This window comes from Orycteropus afer, unplaced genomic scaffold (assembly GCF_000298275.1).
Source record: "Orycteropus afer afer isolate SDZICR_OR568_19922 unplaced genomic scaffold, OryAfe1.0 scaffold00193, whole genome shotgun sequence".
NCBI classification, from domain to species: domain Eukaryota; kingdom Metazoa; phylum Chordata; class Mammalia; order Tubulidentata; family Orycteropodidae; genus Orycteropus; species Orycteropus afer.
Window position 1 is genome coordinate 6382592 of NW_006921780.1, and position 21369 is coordinate 6403960.

Below are 21369 nucleotides of genomic sequence, written 5' to 3' on the forward strand. Positions count from 1 at the left end.
TGAGAGAGAGTGGGCACCTCCCAGAACATTATATTGTGCCACGCCCAACAGAAATACTCCACTTGGATAACATTTACAATCAGCTCCTCAGTTGCTCATTCCACCACTGAGTTTACAATGACTTATGGGTAGAAAAGCCATACTAAGTAATTTACTACACTGCAATGGGTTATGTTTTCTTATGCAGTCTGCAACTCTCTGTCTCTTGAATAGTGCATTTAATCCATTGACATTCAGTGTAATTATTGACAAGTATGAATTTTTTGCTGTCTTTTTTTGTGTGCATGTGATGTTTCTGATTTCTCTCTTCCATATAGTTTTCTGTACTGAGCTCGATTTGTTTATGAATTGTGTTATCACTTTCTTCATTGCCATTGTTTTAGTATTTGCTAAATATTTGTGCTTGTCTTCTTTTTTATTTTGATGTAAAGGTTTATCATTTTTTTTTGAGGTTACCCTGTGATTTATAATTTTATTCCCAGGTTTAGAACAGTCTATTCTATCTTGCAATTGTCTTGACTTACTCACCATTTAGAAGTTCTGTAGCTACACAATTTTTCCATCTTTTTGGCTTGTAGTAGTCCTCATTTGCCAATTGATGTCTATGATTCCCTCTTTACAGCCTTGTGAGTTTATTTACTTTGGATACTTCCATAACTGGGTTTCTGGGTTATATCTTCATGGGTGTTAATGACCAGTTATTGTTTGCTGTTGTTGGTTCTCTGTCCATAGCACTCCCTTTAGTATCTCTTGTAACGTTGTTCTGGTTTTAACAAATTCCCATAATTTCTGCTTATCTGGAAATATCTTAATATCACTATTATAGTTTAGTAACAGCTTTGCTGGGTATATAATTCTTGGTTGGAAATTTTTTCTTTCAAGGTTTTATATATACCATCCCATTGTCTTCTCACCTGCATGGTTTCTGCTGAGAAATCAGAGCTAAGTCTTGCTGATTTCCTTTTGTATGTAACTTTTAGTTTTTTCTGTGCTGCTTTCAGGATTCTTTCCTTGCCTTTGGTTTTTTTGTTGAGTTTGATGATGATATGTCTTGATGATTTTCTTTGGGGTCTATCTTCTTTGGGATTCGTTGGACTTATTGAATGGATATATTCTCCTCTTTCATCATATCAGGGAAGTTCTTTTTCAACAAATCTTCTCTGTGGTTTTATTTGTCTCTTCCTGTTCTGGATTCTGATTACAAGTAGGTTATTCCTTTTGATGGTATCCCACATGAACCTTAGGCTTTCTTCATTTTGTTTTGATCTTTTTTCTGATTGATCCCTTTCCAAAGAAGTATTGAAGTATTTGTCTTCAATTTCACTAATTCTGTCTTGTATTGATTCAGTTCTACTCCTTTTCCCATTCAATGTGTTACCTATTTCTGATAATTTAGTATTAATCTTCTGGATTTCTATCTAGATTTTGTATCCTATCTAATTTTAATTTATTTTGTCATTTGTTCTTATATTGTCTTCTGAAATTATTCTAGGGTTTTCTCTTGTTTTTCTCAATTTTGTCAATGTTTTCCTTGATCTGTCTCTCAATCTGTTAATGGTACCTAAATATAATTCTTTTTAATTCCTTATCAGGTAGTTCCAATGCAGCTTCTTCCTCAGGGATGTGTTCTGGGTCTGTATCCTGGTCTCTTGTTTCTACTGCTTTTCTTGCTTTTTGTGTGGACTATGAAGGTCTGTTGTTTCTGAGACATTGTGATGTTTTTGTATTTATAAATAACAGATGATTGTATGTTGGTGTGATTTGCCCAAGGTTTTCATTTTCTTTGTTTTGTTTGGATGCTATCTGAGTGAGCAGGGTACTGTGCTCCTCTATTTGTTAGTTGGCAGCACTTATGCACTCACCATCTATCTCCTTTCCAGTCATCAGCCTCCCATATGTCCATGCTGTCCTTGGCAAGCGGAGCCTAATCTTAGGTTCCTAGAATCTGAATGAGAATGCTGTCACTTTAAATATCCCAAATGGCCACTGCTTGTAAACATTCAAAATGGCTGTGCCTCCAGACAGCCGAAAGTTCACAGTTCAGTTTGATGATGTGTTGTTTGCTGTTTTCCTTTTTAGTCATCAGCCACCAGCACACTCATCCATGCAGACCTTGGTGAGCAGGGTCTCTTTTCAGGTTAATTTTTAGAGCTTAACCCTACTTGGAAATATTCAGGCTGTCTGTGCTGTCAAGACAGCTGACAGTTCGCAGCTCCATTTCTCTCCTTGTTCACTGTTTTCATTCAGGTTCTTTTCCTAGTTGGTGTTTAATCTGCTTCTATAGCCTTCCTTTCAAAGTTCAGGGCTCCAGGATTATATTCTGTGTCTGTGTCAGTTGGTTTCTCTTTTCTTTGTTGAAGAAGGTTCTTGTAGCCTGTCTGCCTATTTTGCCATCTTACCAGAAGTCCTTGATTCAAGTAATTTTTTTTATTTCCTTTTTTATTTCTTCTATTTCCCAGTAGTTTTTAAGGAGGATGTTATTTAGCTTCCACTTGTTTGCTCTTTTTTCTGCTGATTTTCCTATTGCTGGTTTCTAATTTTGTAGCATTGTGATATGAGAAGATGCTTTGCAGTATTTTAATGTTTTTAAATTTGTTAAGGTTCGCTTTGTGGCCTCACATATGGTCTATCTTGGAGAATAGGGCTAGGAAAGAATATATGTTATACTGTTGTTGGGTTAAGTGCTCTGTAGATATCTCTAAGGTTAAGTTGGTTGATTGTATTGTTTCATTCTTCTGTGTTTTTGTTGAATTTCTAGTTGTTCTTTCATTGAAAATGATGCATTAATGTCTTCTACTGTTACTGTGAAATCATTTATCTATCTTTTCATTTCTGTTAAAATGTGGTTTATGTATTTTGGGGCTCTTTCATTGGGTGCATAGATATATTATGGTTGGGTTCTTTTGTTCAGTTGATCCTTTAATCATTATGTAATGTCCTTCCTTGTCTCTTATGGTGATTTTATCTTAAAGTCTGTTTTATCAGAAATTAATATTGCCACTCCTGCTCTTTTTTGACTGCCATTTGCTTGATGCATCTTTTTCCAGCCTTTGAGTTTTAGTCTATTTTTGTATTTGTGTCTAAGGTGAGTCTATTTTAGACAGCAAATTGATGAGTCTTGTTTCTTATTCAGTCTGAAACTCTCGTTTCTTGAGTGACGCCTTTAATCCATTTGCATTTGGTGTAGTTATCATCAAGTATGAATTCATTGCTGTCATAAATTGTTCTAGAGTTTTCTCTAATTTTGTCAGTGTGTTCCTTGATCTGTCTCTCAATCTATTGAAGGTACCTAAATAAAATTTCTTACCAGGCAGTTCCAATGGCACTTCTTCCTTAGGGAGATTTTATGGGTCTGTATCATGGTCCCTTGTTTATATTACATTACCTTGCTTCTTTGTGTGAACTGGGATGATCAGTTGTCTCTAACACACTGTGATGTCATTGTAATTATATTTATACTATATTTGCTAGTTTGGCAGCACTGAAGCACTCACCACCTTTCTCCTGGTGGGTATGACAGAAGATAAGAATGTGTGCACATATCTCTGTTAGCTGTTCAGGAAGAGCAGTTGAAGGCCAGTTGGGCTGGTATTGGCCACCATCAGTATTGATCAGTTGGTGCAGAAGCAAGTGAGTGGGGCTGCAGGAGGTGCAGGTATGGTTGGGCTGTGTTGGCAAGTTACTGTCTCCCACCTGGTTAGACAAGAAACAAAACAGAAAAAAGAACACCAAAAAGAAGAAGAAGAGAACAAAAAACACAAACCACATAAACAAACAACAAAAATCACACACACATACAAAAAGGCATTAATGAAAACAAAAAGAGAAAAGAAAGAAAAAAAAAACTCAATCTATTTCTCATCGTGAGCCTCCTGTGCCTTTGCCCATGCTGTCCTGTGCAAGAAGAGCCAGTTTCTAGATTGCTGCTAGGATGAGAATGGCCACTTGTAAATATTCAAATTGGCCATGCCATCAGGAAAGGCAACAGTCTCAGCTCCATTTGTCTCCTTATTCACTGTTTTCATTCAGATTCTTCTATTAGTTGGTATCTAATCTAGTTCTTTCTCCTTTTCTTCAAAGCTCGGGGTTCCAAGATTATCTTCTGTAACTGTTTCAATTGGTTTCTCATTTGTTTGTTGTAGATCTGTGTAGCTTGTCTGCCTATTCTGCCATCTTGCTGGAAATCCTCCTGGCTCTTCTCTCTCGATGGCTGTGAGACCCCCCTTTTCTGCTTCTGGGATGGCTCACTTTAAGTTTAGTAAGATGGCAAAACTGATCAATCCCCACATTAGGATCCCATACACCTTATTTGCACAGTCTCACCCCAACTAGGGCACCACGTACCTTATTTACATTATTAGCAAGTTATCCAATCCCCTTAGTGGGCCATAAGCACCTTACTTTTATATAGTTTCACCCAGTCATCTTGTGAAGAGTCTCAGAGACCATGACTGTAAGAGCCATATCAAGTAATTCACTATACCACAATAATCCAATGTGTTATTGAACAGATAAATGAGACAAACAGTTAGTTCTCAATGGGAGACTTGGACAATTAATATCTTTTACTCTCCTCCACAGATCCATTTTCAGGGCATAATTCTCTTATTTTCAATTCCCCAATGCTTATTTGCATCTATATTATCAAGAGAATGTGCTAATCTGTTAATATGAAGTTGGATATGTATGTGTCAGTAAGTGTCACTGTTTGTGTTCTTCTGTATTCCTGGGCTTGAGGGGCCTGCTGGGTTGCCCAAAGATTGTGGAGGATACTTTAAATCTACTTATTCCCCTCCCTTTTCTTCCTAAGGCTACTTAAGTACTCTAGTCCTATCTCCATATAAGGTCCTGTCTGGGGAAGTTGTTCGGTATTGTTGCTCCCTCACCTTCCCTCATCCCCCACCCTCTTCAGAGCGGTTTTAGAAATGGTGGTTTTCCCCAGCTGTCAGCTGGCTAGTCTTGCTGCCAAAGATTTTGGCTTCCCCCCAGCAACAAGTCAATGGGGAAGGAATTCCATTGGTTCAAAAGCATCCTCTTAGCCAATAAAATGCTAATACATTGAATTCAACTTTCTTCCTCCTCCTCCCCCAAAAGCCCAGACCAATGAGTTCCGGTTTTGTCACTGACTGTCAATCTGATGTTTTAGGGGGGAAAAAAAAAAGTACTGTAATATGTACAGATTAAAGAAGTGGGGCTAGAGATGGAGCAGAAGTGTAAATGAGGAGTAGCCCATTCCCTAACCCCCTAGAAACCGTGGCTGTCACATCCCTACCACAAAAATAGTGGTTGGACTAATGCCCAGATTTCTTCTGCTCTAACCACAGAAGCAGAGAATCTCAGGGGCAGAAACTTAAAGAAATTGGCCCAACTCAGTTATTGCTTCAACCTCCTCCCCCACCACAAATGCACACACAACACTGGCCATCCCATAAAATGATTGCCCAAACTCTGCTTGCACCTTTCCGGGGCTGGGCACTCACTCCTTCAGCAGCTCTCTTTCCAGCTCCTCATTACTCTCATTTCCCCTTCTCAGACCACATACTTGAGTCTTAGTCAGTGCCTCCTCCTTCCTTCCTGTTATTCCTGTCTCTACTCCCGTCTCAGGTCTATGAAGGCATAAGTGGACACACTGGGGAGACAGCTCATCCTGGCCCTTCCAGTGGTGTGTGTGCTCCTGTATCTCCAGCAAGAACTTGTTGGGCTCCTGTCTTCAAGACGTAGGCAGGGTCTATAGCCTGGGTCTGGGAAAGGAGGTGTTCTGGTAGCATAGTGCCTAAGGCATTTGACTGCTAACCAGAAGGCTGGAGGTTCAAACCCACCAGTCACTCCTTGGATGGAAAATTGGGTAATCTACTTCCATAGAGATACTACCTTGGAAACCCAAGGAAGGGTCACTATGAGTCGTATCCAACTCCATGGCAGTACATTTGGTTTATTATTATTATTATTTGGTATTCTAGAAAGGGGTCAAGAATTGCTTGGGATTGAGGGATGGAGTATCCACTTCTCCTTAAGAAGCTAGCTCTCTCCACCCCCTTTTCCATTTTCACACACAGACACACATCATCACAGAGGTGACTTCTAGGCTCGGTTCCTTTTTCGGAAACACTCCTTTATGCCAGTTGGAACCCTATTCAGTGAGTAAAGGACTTCCTCTCAAAATAATACACGGGGAAATGATTGCAAAATGTGAATCACCTTACTCACTAAAGAAGCACTATTATGAGTATCTATTCCTCATGTCCCAGCCCAAAATTCAATCTCCTTAACCCACACAATCCATTAAGACTGGAACTCAGACTCTGCACAGTTCATCTTGCCCTTATCACGCAGTTCCTTGTATTGTGCCATTGTTTCTCTTTGTAGAGGTATAGAACACAACCCCCAGGAGTGCAGTGCAAGCTTCTTTAGGACACGGTCATACATTGTTTGTGTTTGTCTCTCACATCTACTTAGCATCGGCTCTGCCTCATTGTACCATTAGTTCACAGTATTCTTATCCATAAACACGTTATTGGTGGCCCAGTTTTGCTAACTAGATGAAACAGTTGAAGAACACTCTGGCCTTGTCCCACTCTCCTGCTTCTACCTCTTCCAGCCTTGTTGGTAGGAGAGTCAGAGAAGGGCCAGAAGTCAAGCAAGCACAGCAGTGGAAGTTGTGTTTGCTGGTGAGAAGAGAGGGTGGACCCATGTCCCCTTGCTGCAGAATTTGGCGCTGTGTTGGACGGTATAAATTGCAGGGCATTGTGTAAGGTGCTGTCTGGTACAGAACTTGATCAGCACAGCACAGCTGTAGAAAGGATAGTTCCCCCACAACACCACAACCACCACAGCCTCAAACTCATAGTCCAACTTCATACCCTAAGCAATGTTTGGCAGCATATCTAAAGTCTCTTATGGCAGAGTGAAGGAAATTTAGTTTCCCAATCTCTCCTCTCCCAATCCTAATCCAGTCTCTCTTCTAACTAGTTCTTCCCTCACCCCTATATTCAGTTTCTTCCCCAATCAATCCCTAGCAGTCCCCTACTGCCACTTGAAACACCAAATCCTTGCAGGGTCTATTTGCCACCCTTCCCCATCCTGCACCCTCCATGATACACACAGGACTGCCCAAGCTCCTTGTCAACCAGTTTCCCATTCAGAAGGAAAAGTCCAGCTGTTTCCAGTACCTCTCTGCTACTCAAGTGTTCTGCCACCACTAACACCTGGCTCCCACTGTACCCCCCACAGATCCTTCTCCACGCCATTCTTTTTGCCTTCCTTCCTATCCCCTAACAAAACATGTTCTGTTCTTCTTACTAGATTCCATTTTAATTTCACCTCTTCTAAGAAGTTTGCTGGGTTTACACTGCTCGATTCTGGGAGACCTTGTCCCAGTCATTTTGTAGTTATTAGGGTGCCCTCTCGTATGGGTACAGCCTTTACTATTTAAGTATTCTAACATTTGTCTTCAGAACAACCCTGTGGGAACAGGTATTATTAGCCCCATTCCACATGTGAGCAATCTAAGCCTCAGCTTCATTACATAACCCAACACCATACAGCTAATAAGATGCTGGACCCCAGTGCAAACCACCAGGTTCCCACTCTGGTGCTCTTTCTACTACAGTAGTTCCCCCACCTCCTCCAGCTATCTCTCTCCTTATTAAGTGCTTATTTGTGTGAATATAATAGTTCTTGTTATTTTTACACCTTCATGTTCTTGTCAGTTGTGCTTGTAGCCAAGTGTTTGTTAAAGTCTCCTCCATGTGACTAGGAGCTTCCAGAGGTGAGGGGCAGAATCAGCCTTTCTCGGATAGTCCCTTGGAATTCAGGAAAGGGTTCTGCTACCCTGGGGTTGGAGCAGGTACCACTGACATGGACCTTTGTCATCTTAAAGTGTGTTGCCATCACCATGGAGGGTGAAGGTGGACAGAAGGATATAATAACTAACAGCAGCTGCCATTTATTGAGCACTTACCTAGTGCTAGGCATTGTGCTAGTTCTTTATTTACATTATTCAATTATCCTCACAAATTTCCAAGGGAGGTTTTCTTATTTACAAATGAGGACACTAATGCTCAGAGATGTGGAGCCAGGGTGCAACCCACATTTGTCTGGCTCCAAAGGAGCACATAAATAATTGAATTCAGTTTATATTTTTAAAACTTTGCATTCATATCCCTCATTCCCTGAAGGCCCATCCTACCCTTGACTGTTCCTTTCCCAGAAAAGAAAATGCAGGGAAAGGAAATAAGGGCAGGATGTACCTCATACATACGCACACACACATGCACGCGCACATACACACATACACATCATTTATGCCTCTCACCACTACCCTGGATTTCCTAGGCAGGTAAGGGCTGTGAGGGGTGGGGTCAGTTTCCCCAGGACTTTAATCTTCATCCCCTTCCCTGCTACTAAATAAAAGTGAATAAATACTAAATAAATACAAGTGGGGCCCACCCTGCCTTCTCCCTCCCTCCTGTGACCAGCAGGGCAGAGGGGGCAGTTTAGATAGGGGCCTGTCTCCTAGCCCCCTTGGATCCACCAATCTATCACTGCCTCCCAGGGCAGGACACCAGGGCAGGGCCAGCCTGCACATTTGGGCACAGAGGAGGGGTGGGTCACACCCCACAGCTCCTCCCCACTGTGTCTTGGCATGAGGCAGCTGCTGGAGCCCCTCTTCCACCCAGCTGAGTCCGAGGCCCCGGTGCCCAAAAAGGGCAACCGGGATGGTGAGGTTATTTCCTGCCTGCCCAGGGGCGTCGCCGGAGGATCTCCAGGATCTGGGCCTTTCGATGCAGCCAGTCCTGGGGAGTGGAGCGTGCTGTTGGAGGGCTCGGCCGGGGCACAAAAAAGCTGTATCGGAGGCGGGCATTCTGAGGGTTGCCAGCCACCAGGGCCTGCAACATCAAGGGCTGGGCCAGCGGCCCGTGGCCTGACAGTGTCTCTGAGGATGCAGTGGCCCCACTGTAGCGCAGGCTGACTGCCCCAGGCAGTACCACGTCTGTTGCGGAGGGCATCAGTGTGTATTCACCATTGAGGGCATAGGAGCCGTCTGGGAGCTTCAGGGCCAGATAGATGCTCCGGAGGCCAGGGGTCCCCTGTTGCCGGACTAGGATGTGGGTTGCCCCCGCAGGGATAGTGACCACATTATTGTAGCCATACCTGTGTGGAAGAAGGATGTGTGGGAGCTTAGCATATTCTTGAATCCCCTCAGTTTTTCTAAGCTGTGTTTGTATGGATGTATGTGTGTATATCTGTGTGTTGAGGTTGTCTCCCCAAACATATGAGTCATCTAGGTCTGATCTGAGCTACGTGCCCCCTCCTTCTTATTCTGGACCTTTATACCTGCTGTCGTCTTTATTGAGGTGCCCTTCAATACCCCACTCCCTTAGTGCTTGTTCAGTTCCTACTCTCCCTCCAAGACTCAGCTCACCTCCTGGGGACACCTTCTCTGATGCCCACAAGGGCTCTGGCAGCACCCTGAGCTAACACTCATTGCACATGTGTGATACTGTGCTGTAACTGCTAACTTGTCTGTGTCCCCCGCTAGACTATAAGGTCTTTAAAAGTCAAAACAGTGTTGAGTTCACCTCTATATTCTCAGGGCCCAGAATAGTGTTCGGGGAGGTGGAGGAGAAAATAAATGGCAAATGAACCTGAATTTCCTGAAGGAGCCAGATTGCTTGCTGCAGCCAGAGCCATCCCCACCGCACACCATGCACTTGTCAAACTTCTTTTTGGAACCAATGATGCGGTCACAGCCAGCATGGATGCAGCGGCCCTGGACACAGACTGAGGAGCTGTCTGGAGAACAGGGGGTCCCGTCTACCACCTGAGGAGAGAAGAAACAGTGCAAAGGCCTCTTTCTAAATCAGGGGGTTGGTGATTCAAACAAGACTCATACACATAAAGGAAGGGGTGCCAAAAAGTTGAGTGAGGAAGGAGATGTGGATGGTGTATAGGGAGACCCCTCTCACTAAAACAAACTCACTGCCATCGAGTCGGATCCAACTCACAGTGACCCTTCCTTGGGTTTCCGAGGCTGTATCACTACAGTAGATCGCCCAACCTTCCTTCAGAGGAGTAGCTGGGGGATTTGAACTGCCAGTTCTCTGGTTAGCAGTCAAATACCTTAGGCACTATGCCACCAGAGCTCCTAGGGACACCCCTAGCCCTAGCCATATCATAATGATAATACTAAGTATAAAAGCCATCATTTTTAGAGTCCTCTCTGTGAATCAGGCATTGTGCTAAATGCTTTGTAAACATGGGTGTAAATATCACAAGAACAGTTGGGGGTTTCTAGAGATGGAACACTGAGGTTTAGAAAGATTGAGGAACTTGTCCAAAAGTTCACAGTTAGCAAGACAAAGTGGGAACTGCAGGTCTGAGTCCCAGCACCAAGCCCTGAACTTTAATGGTACTGTTCTCAGATGGACACTAGAGGGCAGCAGACCTGTAGAAATTCTCCACAGAGTGGGGGTGAAAGAAGCAAAACTCAGCTGGAGTTTGTTCTTTCTTCAGCCCTCTACCTGCGGTCCCATCATAGAGACTACAATGACATCACCCTTCTCCAGGAGACCTTCCCATTGGAGGACTGAATATCAATGAGGAGGATGAGGCCACCACTGTAATTTGACAGAGGAGTTCAAAGAAAGAGAGGCAATGACTTGCCCAAAAGGCCACACACCCCCATTCTCACCGGAAGAGAAGAAACTGAGAGAAATGGGACAAGCTAGAACTGCCTGGCTCACAACTTAGCCAGAGTCTAGGGCTTGTTGTTCCAATACCTATGGACAGGTAAGTCTGAGTAGACCTCTGGGCTGACCTGGCATGGCTATGGGAGTACCAGCAGTGGTGCTCTTTTGGAAGATCTTTGCCATCAGAAAATAGAGAGGCTGTTGGGAAGTGTGTGAGCATAGATAGGGCGGGGGGCATCCTGGCCCTTACCCGTGGCTCCAGCACATAGTAGTAGCCCAGTGCCCGGGCCTGGCAGGTCAGCTTGCATTGGTCCCGGGGAGCGACACCCGTGTAGCGAGGAACCCAGTCCATGGGCCCTGGAAAGCTCTTGAAGAGGTCAGTGCGGTGGTTGTAGGCAGCACACTGCTCTTCACGGAAGGTCAGTGCTGTAGAGGTAAAATGGACAGTCAGGGCCTTCCCTCCTCACTGTTTCAGTAGGCCTTCCACCAAGCCCCTTGGACCTCTAGACAGCATTGCACCTCTCTCCTCCATAGACAGAACAGGTGCTGAAGCGTAAAGTCATGCCCCCAACAGCAAGGCCAGTGAACACTCACTTGGTCACAGCACCCAAGGGACAGCCCTTCTTGCCCTATAGGCCCATCCCAAGGGCTACCACCATGTCCCCCTCTCACCTGAACCAGCTGGGCAGTCCTGGGTGTTGCAGGAACGGAACCGGGTGCGGCGGCCCTCACAGTACTTGCCACCGTTGCGGGGGATGGGTCGCGTGCAGTCCCGGGAGGAGAACTGGACACCACCCCCACAGCTCCGAGAACAGTCACCCCATGGCCCCCAGGGCCCCCAGCCGCCAGCCTGAGGGATCTGCAGAGGCACAGAACAGGAGGGAGGGATAAGCACACTCTCTCCCAGGCTCAGGGACAGTCCCCCAGGCCCCTTCTCCTGCCCCTCCTTGCCCTGAGATCTTACATTGAAGTCCTGGAGCTGGTCCACGTGGAGGCACCGGCCACCCATGCAGGCTTGAGCTGGCCCGCAGGGGGTGCCATCAGCCCAGGGTGAGTGCTTGGTCTGGCACATGGCGTGGCCATTGAGGTGGCCAGAGCACCAAAGGGCAGCACAGGGCGGTGGCAGCTGTGGACAATGGTGTGAGTCGGGCCCAAAGGTCAGCTGGCACTGACGATCAGCGTCATAGTCCTTGCCAGGGAAAGTCACAGGCAGATGCAGGGGAGCTTCTGGCTTATCTAAGAGACAGTGCCCTGGGAAGAGGATTGGGGTACAAAGTCAGCAAGGAACTGAGGGGGCATTCTAGATTGCCAAGAAAAAGCTTGGGCTCTCTGGGGCCTAATGAATCCAGAATTCAAATGCTAGGCCTAACAGGGGCTTTCAGTAACAGCTACAAATTATTGGATGCTTTGCCTAAATGCTTGACCAGCACACTCTCATCTTATGGCAAACATCTATGAGGTGGTTATTATTGTTATGCCTATTTTATAGGCCAGCTCCAAACACAAGAGAGATTAAGTAATTTATTCACTGTTGCACATCTACACATATCTAAAGTACAAAATCCATATAGGAACCCAAAACACTAAGTCTTCCTATCTATTCTAAGCAACTACAGAATTTTTGAATTGACTCCTCAGCAACAGCCCCGCACAGTGGTGGTTATGCCACAGTGTGTGCACACCTCAAGCTCCCTCACAGTCAGCCCACTCCAGCATTAACCAGTTCTAAGTGTCTTGAGCCAAAATTTGCTTCCCTTCAGCTTTGCTATTTATTCTGGGAGGAAGTGGGAATCACACAGAGATAGCAGCATTTCTCCTTCATCCTACACTATAGAAGAAGGACACTTGGGGAGTCAGTATAGCTCATGTGGATGCTACAGAAGGGAGAGTGTAGCAGGGGACAGAAATTGAGCCTGGTACAGGGAAACATGAGTGCCATCTGCTTACCGTAGCCATTGTCCAGGAAGTCAGTGATGAAGCGGGCACTGCAGGGAGACCAGGGCTCCTCGGGGTCTATGTGAGCCATCACAGGAGCCATCACATGGCGGGAGGTACTCCCAGGCCCATTCAGACCGACACATGGCTTTGAGTTGTCATGGAGCATGTTGAAGACATGGCCTGTGAGAGCAGAGGCTGTGCTAGGCTCCAACAGTCCCATCTTGTGCCCTCAGGAGGTGGCAGGGCCACCTGGCTGCAGCCACTCCCAAACTCCTTCTGGTGCTCTGACTCCTCAGAAAGCAGCCCTCACTGCAATATCTCCACAAAACAAACCTAGGGCCCCTACCTACTTTTCCTTGTAGCCAGTATTTCCAACTGTGTGCTCACCTGCTCCCACTGATTCTTGTGAATAATGTCTCTCAATATGTGCTAACTCCTTGCCCCAAACACACACACATGCATACAAAGTGCACAATAAGTTTTGACACTCTATCCCACTTACTAGGAAAATCTGAATGTTTGCTTATACCCAGAGCAGAGAATGATAATAGTCCCTGGATCTAGGCCTGGGGAGGAGGAAGCAACACCTTGGGAGCCCCATGTGCACCCTAGTGAACTCTCTATTCCCTCACCCCATCCCTGATACATCACTGATTTACCCCAGTTTTCCCATGCCCACATCCTGTCTTTACCCAGTTCATGGGCAGCAGTGAAGGCCGACTGGAGCCCATCATCCTCCACGATGGCGCAGCTCCGTGCTGGGTCGCACACAGTGCCCACATCAGCCATGCCCAGAGTATCACAAGTGGAGACCCCACACAGGTCCTATTGAGAGAGATCACAGAAGAGGCATGGGGCTGAGATCTAGATTAGTGGGGACCTGGGCAATAAGCACTAGCACTGCCAGACCCCAGACAGCTTTGGCAGTGTGGTTGGGGCCAGGGCCCTATGTTGGACAATTCCGAGGGTGCCATTTACATCATCTTCTATGCAATGATGTTTTTTGGAGTTTTGCAGTGCCTGGCCTGTGGTTCTGATCGGGGCCTCACCTGACGAGTAAACAAAATGGCCGTGTCAAAGTGGTCAGGGTCTGAGTCTTCAGGGGTGTTGAGGCCCCGCTGCCAAGCACAGAAGCTGCGCAGGGTCTGGGCAGCGCTGGGTCCCACCTGGGGCCCCTCCTCGCCTGGACCCAGTATGACTAGCCGAGTCACCACCAAGCTGACAGGGTTGCGGATGCTTGGGTGCTTGAAGGCCTTGGCAGCCGCTGCCATAACTGTCAACAGATAGCGTTTCAGCCCTGCACCATGAAATGCCACCATCTTGTCATCTGCCACAACCAGGGTCTCCACGAATCTACTCAGTGAAGCAAAACGCTGGAGAGGAAAGAGAAGAAGAAGATCCTGAAATAACTTCTCACACTTGTGGCTCACTTCTCCCCTCCCTCGCTTCCTAGGTCTGGAACTCAGCAAAGCCAGCTGGGCCCTGCATACCCCACGGGACTCCTAACTGGTCACGATTAGGCCCTCCCTCCAATCCCAAATCCCAGGGCTTTTGTTGTAAGGAATCAGCTGTTGGTTTGGAGAAGGGGAAAAGAACGGGATGCCACGTCCCAGGGTTGTGTGCGACCCAGAGGTAAAGAGCAGCTGGGACTGCCTCAGGGGTTTGGAGTCCCCCAGGCCTGAATGTGGCAGGGGCCTGCGGGACTGGGACTACAGGGCTGGGCTGCAACGTGTCTGCCCTGTGTGGTCGCAGGAACAATTCAGTCAGCAGCTAGGGCCAGGTCCAGATCTCAGCGTGGCGGGTGTGGGGGGAGCCCAGGGAGCAGCGTCTGGTCTGGATTAAAGCTAGAGAAGGGGGAGGGAGGAAGAGAGGAAAGAAAGGGGGAGAGCCAGAGTGGGAGGGAGGAAAGGATGGAGCTTCAGGCAGCCTCAAAGTCAGTCCACAGTGTGGGAAGGGGATTGACCAGAGGAGGCATGGAATGTCTTTCCTTCCTTGCCCCCTCCCTAGTTTGTAGTTTGCCAGGGTAACTCTGAAGGCGACCTCATCAGCCAGAGGCCAATCTGCCAGGGCTTCAAACCTCACTCTTTTAGCTGAGGGGGATGGAGTGGGAGAAAAAACAAATTAGGGGCAGAGAAAAGAGCTAAGGCCAAGGGGCTATGAGTTGAGCTTTATTGCTGCAGGCTGTGCCAGTAGGGGATGCCCCAATGGTGCGGTGGTGGTGGTGGTGGTGAGGTAGACAGTAACTCCCAATCCGGAGTCTCTGACCCACTTCTGGGAACCTTTGGTGAGGATCAGTCTCGCCAGGAGAAGGGCTGGAGCTGGGTCGGGGAGAGGACAGAGCCTATGTGTCCCCAGCTTCCCTGACTTCCCTGACTTCCCTTCCAGGCAGATCCCCAAGAAAGGGTGCTAGTGGAAAGAGGAAAGGCGAGCAGGAGGGAGGGAAGCAGAATAGCCAGAAGTGGAAGTGGGTGGGGAGAGGGTGAATAAGGGTCAGTAGGACAGACATGGCGGGAGGACACTGCAGGACACAAACTCCAGGGCTGCCTACCTTTGCTCTTCGGGGGTTGGGGCTGGGGCTGGGGCTTCTTGGAGGAGCCTTGACGTTGCACATAGGACCCTGGCCGCTGGCAGGACGCTTCCGGCGTAGGACGTGAGCCCCAGGCCCCCCAGCAGAGTTAGGGGTGCCCCCCTCCAGGGGCTGGAGATGGAGCTCAGACCCCCGATACTGCAGCACCCCCAACAGGGCTCCCCCATCCCAGTGCAGAGATGCCACCGACTCCGGATCTCCGTTGATGGTGCCAGTCAGGTAGGTGCCTGGCTCGGCCCCGCCCAGCAGCTCGGGCGCCTGGCCCAAGTACTGCACCATCAGCCCCTCGACCTGTACACCGGGGTCCTGCTCCAGTTCTAGTAGCAGTATTTCCCCAAAGGCTGGCAAGCGGTACACCAGCCTGGCAGGGGTGCCTGAGCCAGGCAGGATGCTGCTGTTGAGCTTCTCTGGAAACACGATCTCCTCCTCCCGGGGGAGGGGGCTGGTCGGCCGGGCTGAGGGCAGGAGGGAGGCCAGCAGCAGTGGCAGTAGCAGCAGCTGCCCCAGCCTAGAAAGGGGCACTGTGGGGAGCAGCAGGCGGAGTTGGAGTTGGACTCCCCACGACCAGCACTTCTCCAAGCCCCTCCCGGGAAGCCCCGTCCAGGACATGGCACTGGTGCTGCTAGCTGGGAGGGAGTGAGGCATCTGGGGCACCCAGCCCTCCACACCCTGGCTTTGGAAAGCTCCTCTCTGTAGCCTGGGGGCTCAGACTCCTGCTCGGGTCAGAGGCAAAGTTTTCAGAGGGGCTGGGGACCTTCAGAGGAGATGGAGAAAACTTGGCTGCTAGGCTGAGGGGAGGTCTCCAGTGGTCTGGCTCCTCCAAACTCCTCCCGCTCCCGTCTCTCTCCCGTCTCTTCAGGATCTTTGTCTGCCTGCCTGTATCTTCTGCAGCTTCTCTGGCCTCTCCTATAAGATTCTGTCTGGCTTTGTCTCTGTGCCTGCTCTTTCTGTCTCTGCCTCCTCCTGCTGTGCCTTTGTCTCTGTCTCACTCCACCTCTGTCTCACCCGTGTCTATGTGCCTGTGGGTCTCCCCGTGGGTTCTCCCCAGCCTCTATCCGCGCCAGCTCCTTTAAGCCTCTCAAGCCTCCTCTGTGATTGGCCGAGCCGTAAGCCACTCAGCCTGGGAGCTCTACTGGTGGGACTCAGATGGGTGTCTCATTGCTTCCCCAAATCCTAGTTTTTGTTTTCCTTTAAAAAAAAAAAAAAAAAGAAAGGAAGAAGAAGAAAGAAAAGGGACTTGCCCCTCTCTTTTTTGGGGGGAGGGGAGTGGATCTAGCAACCGGATGGGTTACAGGCACTGGGCCAACTGATGACATAGCCTTTTCCCAAATCCTGCAAACAGCTCTCAGCTATCTCTTTCCCTTTATGGTGGGACAGAACCCTAGAAGGGTTAGGAAGTTGGGGAAAGGGCCTGGCAACACACACAAAAAGGATTATGGTCCTGGGAGAATTCTGCTCCCACTGTCTGACCTGGTATGACCTCCCCTTTCTCAGGGTTTCCTCATGCTATCCTCTGCCCCTAGAAGCCTCTAACTGGTTTCAAGGGCTGAGGGGACTGAATGAGCTGCAGGGGAAAGAAGGTGGGGAATGGGTAAGGAAGAAACAGAGGACAGGCCTGAGGACAGAACAAAGAAAGAGGGTGGGAGAGTATTGGCACATTCAGAATGGGACCAATTCTGAGAGGATGGAAGAGTGAGGGAGACAATGACCCTGGAGTTTATTGCCAGAGGTGGGATGATTCTGGCAGAGGGAGGGGGCAGATGACAAGGCAGGAGGGGCTAATGACTTTTCCTTTTATAGGAGGAGGATCCAGGGGTACCTCCTATTCTCTAATATCCCTTCTCTCCCTCAGGATCCCCCTTCCTGAGTTACCACTACCCGCCCCCTCCAAAGAGCCAAACAGCCATTCTGCCTCCAGTTCGCCATGGCCTCCCCACTTCCTGACTCCCCTTTCCCTGGCCCAGCTCCCAGTAGCTTCCCCTAGACTCTTGGCCCTACTGCTACCAACTCTCAACTGCCCTGAAACCTCCTCCAGCCTCCAGTCAGCCAGCCCCAGGCCCCCAGCACAGGAAGGACTTGCTCTCAGGAATCCAGACTCACCCAGTGTCAATCCAAGGGCATCCCCACCTGGCTCCCTCCCCTGGCCCCACCTTGGCATAAGAAGCTAATCTTTCTGGAAATATCTAGTAATCTTTATGTCTCATTTCCCATGGTACAGGGAGAGGGTGGAAGCAGCAGGAATGGGAACCCAATGTCTGTGGTAGGCAAATGGAAGAGGTGATGTTAGGGAAAGGAAGCAAGATGATTCCCCTGGTTCTGGGAAAAGACGTCTTGCAGTGGACTTTAAGGAAAGTCAGTAAAAGTTACAGAAGTAGGGGCAATTTCTGGTCACCCCACCCCATGGCTACTCGTTTCCCCAGGAAATCCCCAGGAAGGAGAGTGCAGTCAGCAGTCCCTTCCCTTCACAGAATCAGACCAGCTCCCCCTGCCCCCATTCCCCTATTCACTCTCTGCTTTGTCACCTCCTGTCCCCCACATCATATCCGCCTAATACTTCCTCTCTCCTCCCTTCCTGCTCAGGTCACTAACACCTGCCCTGGTACCCATCACTTCCTGAACCCACCTGTGACTCTCAGACCCTCTTTACCCACCCCATGCCTTAAACCTGGTCCTAAGTTGAGGGAACTGGGGCTGGAGGAGTCAGACAAATCATGAGAGACAAACAGGGACAGGGGCAAGAGGAGCTATCCCCAGCGGGCTCCTACTGCCCGTTTTCACCACCCCCCATCTGAGATGAGGACAAAGGGGGTGACTAAGCAGTGAGAGACAAAGGGCCTTAGAGTCATATCAGCACTGTGTGTGGGGGTGTTGGCAGCAGGGAGAAGGCACAAAAGATGCACTGTCTCAGGAAGCCCCCAGGAGCCCTCAGCCCAGTCCCAGCTTAAGCTGTCCCCAGGGCTAAGCAGCCCAGAATATATCCTGACTTGTCCCAGGCTGGACTAGAGTAAAAAAAAAAAAAAAAGAAATGCCTCCACCTCCTCCTCCACATCACATTTACTGTGTCCCAACAACAGAAAAAGAGAAAACCCATGGGAAGGATGGGCAATAAGGGGGCTGGCGGGGGGCGCTGAATGTCCACTCTGGCTCTCCAGGGGCTGCCCTGTCTATCCCAGGTCCCCGGGCAATAAGGGGGCTGGCGGGGGGCGCTGAATGTCCACTCTGGCTCTCCAGGGGCTGCCCTGTCTATCCCAGGTCCCCGTCAGTTCCCGCAGCCAGGGCTCTGGCCACACCCTTTGGTATGGTTCCCATTCCCAGGCAAGAAGTCTGGCCTTCCCCTTTCTTTGCAGCTAAGAATTCCCAGTTTCTGCCACTCCCCTGGTCTGTTTGCTCCACCCTTCTGCACCGCTGGTGGGCTGTGTCCCAGGAACCCTGTCTGGGGGAGATCTAGGGAAGGCCTCTTTCCAGGCTCAGCGTGGGGAGAGATGTAAAAACTCAAGGGGTGGCCCAGCTGGAGCTGGGCTTGCAGGGCAGAGGGAAAGAAAAGGAACTGGCCTCCGAGGCTGGAAAGCTCCTCTTTGTCTCTTCTGTACAAAATTGGGATCAGATTCCTGGTGCCACTACATTTCTATGCTATTGGCCACTGTCCAGGACCCAGGCAGGGTCAGAAACAAGTGAGGGTAAAGGGACTTGACTCAGAGTGGAAGGTGGGTGTGAGGCATCTCTAAGGGTGCTTCCTGGGTCTGTGGTACTGTATGTTCTGGGAGGCTGACAGATATCAGGGTGACCCATAGGGGACCACTCCTCCTTCTGGGAAGGGGTGGTTTCCAGGCAGTCTGATCTGCCAATGCTAGTGGCCTTGGTGCTGTGCTTTTATTTATTTTGGTTTGGTGGGAGCATTCAGACCTGCCTAGCCCCACTTGGGCCCCTTTTCCCTAACCTGATTCAGGACATCTGGGAATCCTAGGGGTGTGGTTGGCTTTCCCGGATATGAATCTTTGCGATTCCACAATGAGAAGGTAATTGGGAAAGGCTGGGGTTACCCCAGAAGGGCAGGAGCCTGGGTTGCTAATTGAAAAGTTGGCATTTTGAACTCACTCAGCAGCACCGCGAAAGAAAGACCTGGTGAACTGCTTCCCTAAACATTACAGCCAAGAAAACACTATGGAGCAGTTCTAGAGTCACTATGAGTTGGGCAGGCTCCACCGCAGCTACCAACCAACCCAGAAAGGCAGGTTCAGATACCAATGGAGAGCACAACTACAGCAAGAGACTGCAAAGACGGGAGAGAGCACGGAAGGAATCCCTGGTCGGGTGTGCGCTGGGGACGCTGCCAGAGGGTAGCTTGTAAGGCACGCGCAAGGCGGCTCCGAAAGAAGAGGACGAAGTGCATTGTTGTCCCTGGCAAGAGTGGCAAGTTTCGCTGGAAAAACTATCCTCGGTAAAGATGAACGCATTTACCGCTATTTAAGTGAAAGTGAAGCAGAGGCACAGAACCCGGATGTTGTCAGATTGGCGGTCAGCGACACTGACAGCTTTCAAGAGGGCGGCCCCATTGTACCAATAGAGGAGAAGCCCACAAGGAGGCGCGCAGGAGTCACTTCCGCCCGGTTCTCTTTTCGGCTGTCTGCAGCGGGAGTAAGATGGCGGCGTTCAGGGCACTGTGCAGCCTTCGGGGCGTCGCGGCCCAGGTGCTGCGGCCCGGGGCTGGGGTACTACTGTCGATTCAGCCCAGCAGGTGAGATTGAGGACAGCGCTCGACGTAGTTGCCTTTCTGTAGCCTTGGACATTCTACAGGCTCCATGACCCCCCAGGAAAGAATGACCCAGGTCTGTGACCCCGCGCCCAAGGTTCGAGACTCGAGTTCCAGGATGCAGTGGCCCCTACCCTGGCCGAAGGAGGGAGGAGGGTCTTGAGCTTATTCTGCCAGGGGTAAAATCATTTGAGTGGGGGACCTTGTCCCTTAGCATTAATGGTTGTGTCACCTCCTTATTCCCTGCCGTCCTCCCAACCCCCATCACTAGGGGGGCGGGGTGCTGTAGGTGAAGAGTCTCCTTAGAGACTGGGATACTGTGGGAGATGAGGAGCGCGCATGAAGGAGTAAAAGGAGAAGCACAAACTGGGATCCCTGATTGGCCCCAGTACACCTGGCTGGTCAGCCTGAGTAACTTTGTGCTCACCAAGGAGCCAGAATGCTTACACAAACACTGCCACTTCTTAGTCTTCAGTTGACCTTGAATAAGTACCTTTCTAGAATTCATTTTCTCCAGGTTGAGAATATAAATAGGCAACAGCTAGGATCCCCAGCCTTGCATGCACAGGCCTGATGCGTAGAAGTTGCAGCTTGTTACACTGCTGTGTCAGTGACTTGGAGAATTGAAGGATCCAAGACATCCTTCCATGGGCCCACTGAAGAGTGAATGGGAATAGAGGAACGAAGTACTTCTTAGGCCTTTTGTCTAGGATCTGCTTTTAACTCCCCAGAGGTGCTCGGCAGTGGCAGCCAGATGTGGAATGGGCAGAGCAGTTTGGGGGAGCTGTCATGTACCCCACCAAGGAAACAGCCCACTGGAAGCCTCCACCTTGGAATGGTGAGTGCCTACAGCTGCTGTTCCAATATGCGTGCATCTCTGCCCTGAGACTTTTAAGTGTTCTTGAGCTCTTAAGTTTGCTGCTCTCTGTTTTAGCCCCCCCCCCAATACTTTGCTTCTTTCACCACCTGATTCAACAAATACAGTAGTATTGATAATAATAGGTATTTACGTGATAAAGAAGGAAAGGAAGGATATTCTGAGCAGAAAAGAAAGGATAAGTTCCAGCCAGTACCTGAAGGACCTTACCAAATTTAAATCTTCAGCATCCTTTTTTTCTCTGGAGGTTCAATACCATGTTTCCAACTCCCCTCTGGACATGGTGGTTTTCCCACTGCCACCCAAGTGAAACCTGCCTAAATACAAACTATTTGTCTCCCATCAGAACAGGCTCTTCCTTTTGACTTTTTTGTTTTGGTCATTAGCACCATCATTCTCCTAATCCCTCAGGATTGGAACTTTTTAAATCATCCTTGGTTTTTTTCTTCTCTCTTGCCCTCTGTGTCCATTTCCAATAAGTTATCAAGAGCCATGTAGATTCATCTTCTTTTTTTTTTTTTTTTTT

The 21369-nt window shown here is 48.8% G+C and overlaps 2 protein-coding genes across 2 annotated transcripts in view; one reads left to right on the forward strand and one right to left on the reverse strand.

Annotated features, from left to right (window-relative positions):
* Positions 1-8726: 8726 nt before the first annotated feature.
* Positions 8727-15825, reverse strand: ADAMTS4 (ADAM metallopeptidase with thrombospondin type 1 motif 4). The gene is made up of 9 exons (XM_007947733.2): positions 15178-15825; positions 13679-14002; positions 13322-13454; positions 12639-12809; positions 11656-11942; positions 11364-11550; positions 10942-11117; positions 9648-9823; positions 8727-9153 (listed from the first exon to the last, which is right to left on the reverse strand). Exons 1-9 carry the CDS (start codon positions 15823-15825, stop codon positions 8727-8729), a joined length of 2529 nt encoding a protein of 842 aa, XP_007945924.2.
* A 4031-nt stretch (positions 15826-19856) lies between these two features.
* NDUFS2 (NADH:ubiquinone oxidoreductase core subunit S2) overlaps positions 19857-21369 on the forward strand; it is a 13927-nt gene continuing 12414 nt past the window's right edge. Inside the window, exons 1-2 of the mRNA XM_007947734.2 lie at positions 19857-19951; positions 20698-20804. Coding sequence (XP_007945925.1) covers positions 19857-19951; positions 20698-20804 — 202 coding nt within the window. The remainder of the gene's footprint in view (positions 19952-20697; positions 20805-21369) is intronic.